Source organism: Pterocles gutturalis, unplaced genomic scaffold, assembly GCF_000699245.1.
Source record: "Pterocles gutturalis isolate BGI_N339 unplaced genomic scaffold, ASM69924v1 scaffold32561, whole genome shotgun sequence".
In the NCBI taxonomy this organism is placed as follows: domain Eukaryota; kingdom Metazoa; phylum Chordata; class Aves; order Pterocliformes; family Pteroclidae; genus Pterocles; species Pterocles gutturalis.
In genome coordinates, this window is record NW_010101464.1 from 8,149 (window position 1) to 12,325 (window position 4,177).

A 4,177-nucleotide genomic window follows, 5' to 3' on the forward strand; every position below is an offset into this window, starting at 1 on the left:
TGCACAAGTAAGATTTGTTCTCTCAGGGGACGGGGGAAAAAAAAGAAAAGCCTGGGGAATGCTTAGGTTGTGATCAGAACCCCACCCCATCTTTCCCAAAAATAGAACAGCAAATTAACAGGGTATGTCAGAGCATTTTCCTCAAATTGATCCAAACTGTTGAGGGGGTGGACACTGCAATGCTGAGCACCACTTCCCAGGCACGCAAGGCTGCGCAGAAGCCTTATACAGAAGCAGCTTGTGAAAGACGTGCTCCTGCTTCCAGCTGGGACAGAAATAACACATGGCTGATGCCACGGACGAGCCCAGTTCCCCCTCCTCCCGTGGCAAAAAACTTAACGAAAGTTATTTATGCTGTGTTAAACCACATTAAAGACTCACACAGGGCACTGCCTGAAGTTACAGGGTATTTTGTTTAGTGCAAATTAGTTTGCTTACACCCTGGAACCATTTTGAAAAAAACAGATGCCTGACAAACAAAATCAGCAGGAGTGGAAATAAGGTGTGAACTTTACCTTCCTCACTGCTCTCCTTGGGACCAGTTTCTTCCAAACCCAAACCAAAGAGATCCGAGTCATTTTTCAGTTTAAAGGAGTGGACTGTGGATTTCACAGGCTGGGGTGGCTTTGCCAACGAGGTATCATCATCAGATATTTCAGAGAGATCTTCCCGGACCGGGAACTCATCCTAGACACGAGAAAAGGCAGACAACACAGACAAATTTTTCAAGCAAAATCTCTGCGCGTTTTTTTATACAAAGACATGAGAGGTCAGCAGGCAGGGACGAGGGAAGGCAATGGGAGCTGAACTGAGCCATTACTGCCTGGAAATCAATGCCCTTGATCTTGTAAGCTCTATCTATTTCTTGCCTCGGTAAAGTGTCTCAGTAGCACTGGTACTGGAGAGTGTGCTCTGATAACCTAACAGTCGTGCTACCAAAATCGAATTTCTGACGTAAAGGGATTAAACAAGACCTTGAACTGTGTTAACAGCATCAGCCTCTAACTGCCCTAGAGAGGCACCTCTGTTTTGGGGAAAATCAAATCTAATAGGCTGAAAACTCACTTCCAGACCTGCCAGACAAAACCCTTTTCCTGTGTAGCTCTGCGGGGCCTCGTGCACCAGGGGCAACGAGGTCTGTGCTGGCAAAATAACTCCCTCCACTGAGTCAAAAGGGACGGTGCTCCCAGGGGAAATTTTTAGCCCCCTTCAATGTGGGCTAAAAACCAGGATGCTGCAGAGACTGGATATCACCCAAAAATCCTCTGGCTCTACATGATGGGAATGGAAATGAAGTTTAATGATCTTCTCATACCTGCCAACTGAGCCTCTTCAGAATTCGTTAACCATCCTTTCTTTATATCCTACTGACCACACAGGCTTTGCTCTGCTGCTGACCAAGACAGTGCCCCCCTCCTCCTTGCTAACAATGGGTTTTTTACTCCTTTGCCTTACTGGTAACCCTTGAACTTGAAAAGCATTCACAAGTCGTGGGGCATCTCCCTGACACTGTTGCAGCGGCAAGCTCCCTCACAAATCCCGCTTCTCATCAGCGCATGCTAAGAGAAGTAAACTTGCTGCAAATACATTTGCTTTCATGCTAAAGTGCCAGCAAAAGCAGGTACTGAAACTGTGAAACGAATGGAAAATTCCTTAATAAACAGCACAATGCACAAGCAAGGTCAAAAAAACTGGGACAACTGTCCCCTCTGCAGGATTCTGGAATGATGCAAACACAAACAACACTCCTGACCACCAGCTAACCCAGACACCAGGAGTATCCCCGAACAGCAACTGCCATCCCAAATCACGGTGAGCAGTTTCTAGAGATTGCTTTGCTGGCTCCAAGTGCAGATCACTGAAATCAGGGACATCTAGAGCCACAGCACCAAGTTCCTACCAGCCCAGAGAAGACACTTGCATTTTCTCCACCTTTCAGTAGACCCCAGGTGCAGAGGGGACTCCTGCTGCACTGTGTGTTTGAGCAGACACCTGCAGCCAGCTCCGAGCATCTGCCCATGTGTTCACTGTCACCGACATTTCAGCTAACCTGGCTCCACTGGAAAGTCCTTCTCAAGCAGATTTTCCTACTTCAGTAAGAAGTTCTGCCAAGCAAAGTTTGCTCTGGCCTTTTGATTGACTGCAGGGAGCTCACTCTCTCTGGCATGCACACGATTCCACGTGTTCAGCTTTGGGTGAAAAACCACTAGCTTTGAATTTCATACCTTCCATGGTGCTGGACTGACTGTGCTTTGGACTTACTGAGAATAAACAGCACATTGAAACCTGCAAGCACAAACCTTGTTGCTGTGTGGCTCGAACCATCAGAGCATCAGTGGGTTTGTGCTTACATCGGTCTTTTCAGGTTGCTTAGCACCTGACTTGCTGCTACGGCCACTGAGAGATGAGAGAGCAGATGAAAGCTCTGCTCAGGGAGATGCCTCAACACTTCAAGCTCAGCTTTGCAGCAGCGTGCAGTGACTCATGCATGTTATTTACCATTTTCTTCTTCTGGCTGTCAGAATCCTCACTTTCGAAGTCTGGGTCATCCATAACAAATGAGAGCATCTGAGTAGCTATTGGTCCCTCTTGATCACTGTCAGACTCCTCGGGCTTTTCCTCTTTGACCACTTTCTGCTTGAGAGCATGTCCTTTGCTTTGGGAAGTGGTCTTTGGGGCCAGGACCGCTGCTGGGGGGGCAGCGGCAGCGGGCAGGCTAGTGTTGAGCTTGCTGCTGCTGTTTCTTTCAGACCCAGAACGTGGAGGTAAACTGTCAGGAGGCTTCGGGTCAGTTGCTTTGGTCAAAATTGCTTCACTCTGTGGATTCAGAGAATTTCTGGAAGACCTGAGAAAAAAGAAAGAAACTGTCAGAGCCTGTCCACACTCCCACTCTGCGGTGCACAAACACCCGTTAATAGCTGAGCCTGCCCCAAGGGCTGCAATGTGCCTCTCAAGAGGAAAGGTGGTTCATCCCAGGGGGGGTGTGTGTTCCAACACACCCCACTCAGAGGCTGAAGACGGTCCTCATCCCTGAGGATGCTCATGCACAGGCGCCTGTGCCAGCAGGGCAATGACTGTCACTCACAAGATGTGGAGAACATGATTCAGTTCATCGTGCTCCAGCACAGGGGGTGGTGAAGGACACCACAAGACTCAGCTCCTCTGTCCTCCTCACACTGCCACGAACAGACGTTCAGGCACTCAGCTACAGTCTCTTGTTCAAACTTGAGAAAAAGGCTGGGCCACTGGGCCACTCCCAAGCAGAAACGTACCGATGACCACAGGAGCACGCTGTCCAGGTGCAGTGCAGAAAATGCTGCATAAAGCGTTTTTACCTAAAGTATATACAGCCCCAGCCTACAGCTGAATGGACTGGCTGACAGAGACACCAAGACTTCCGAGAGGCCGCACAGAAGTCAGTGGCAGGACCTAGAAGGGGCCCGAGTTTGCCAGCACAACCCTACACTTCAGGCTGTGCTGTGTACCTTTTTTTTTCCTGCTCTGTGTCTTCATCAGGTATGAGTACGACCTTAGAGTCCTTCATCTCTTCCTCTTCCTCCTCCTCACTGGAGAGGGTGATGTTCTTGCTGGGCACCTGTTCTGCTGCCAGCACGGGTCTGCTTGGGATTTTGTCATCCAAATCCAGGTCGTCTTGGAAACCTGCCACCATGGGGTTCCCCCCAGGCGCCTCTCCATCACTGCAAAATAGACAACGATCATCCACAGTACCCCCAGGATGCGCTAGGACAGACATGCCTCCCCTTCAAAGCAGACTGTCGCTTGCCTGGCTTTTCTGGTCAACTTCAGGGTCAACGTCGCTCAGCCCGGGACAGCCATGCTGCCAGCCTTCCCCCTGCACGCTGCCCAGCCGCTGCCTCGTTCCGGCTGGACCTGCACCCCGGGGGCTGCCGGGGTGGCACAAGCCCTATACAGAACGGGCCACAGGAGGATGTGTCACCGGCAGCAGCTACCACTCAAGCTGAAAACATGTGGCTGGAAAAGATGAGCCTCAGTGCTACAGAGCAGCCTGTTGCTTCAGCTCTACCAGAATATCTCTAGTCCAACACACAGGGATCAGTCACCAAAAGTGTGGGAACTGCCTGCCTTAATCCCCACATCCTGTAATTTAAACCTGGTCGTATACTGCCACTACGATGGGAATCCACTTGCAGCTATT

At 50.1% G+C, this 4,177-nt stretch overlaps 1 protein-coding gene across 1 annotated transcript; it reads right to left on the reverse strand.

Moving 5' to 3' along the window:
- Positions 1-515: 515 nt before the first annotated feature.
- On the reverse strand, positions 516-3,694 carry LOC104469175 (rab-like protein 6; the record flags this gene model as incomplete). The annotated part of the gene is made up of 3 exons (XM_010083595.1): positions 3,486-3,694; positions 2,500-2,845; positions 516-687 (listed from the first exon to the last, which is right to left on the reverse strand). Coding segments are annotated over exons 1-3 (703 nt in total), but the record flags the coding sequence as incomplete, so codon positions are not given.
- Between the last annotated feature and the right edge of the window lie 483 nt (positions 3,695-4,177).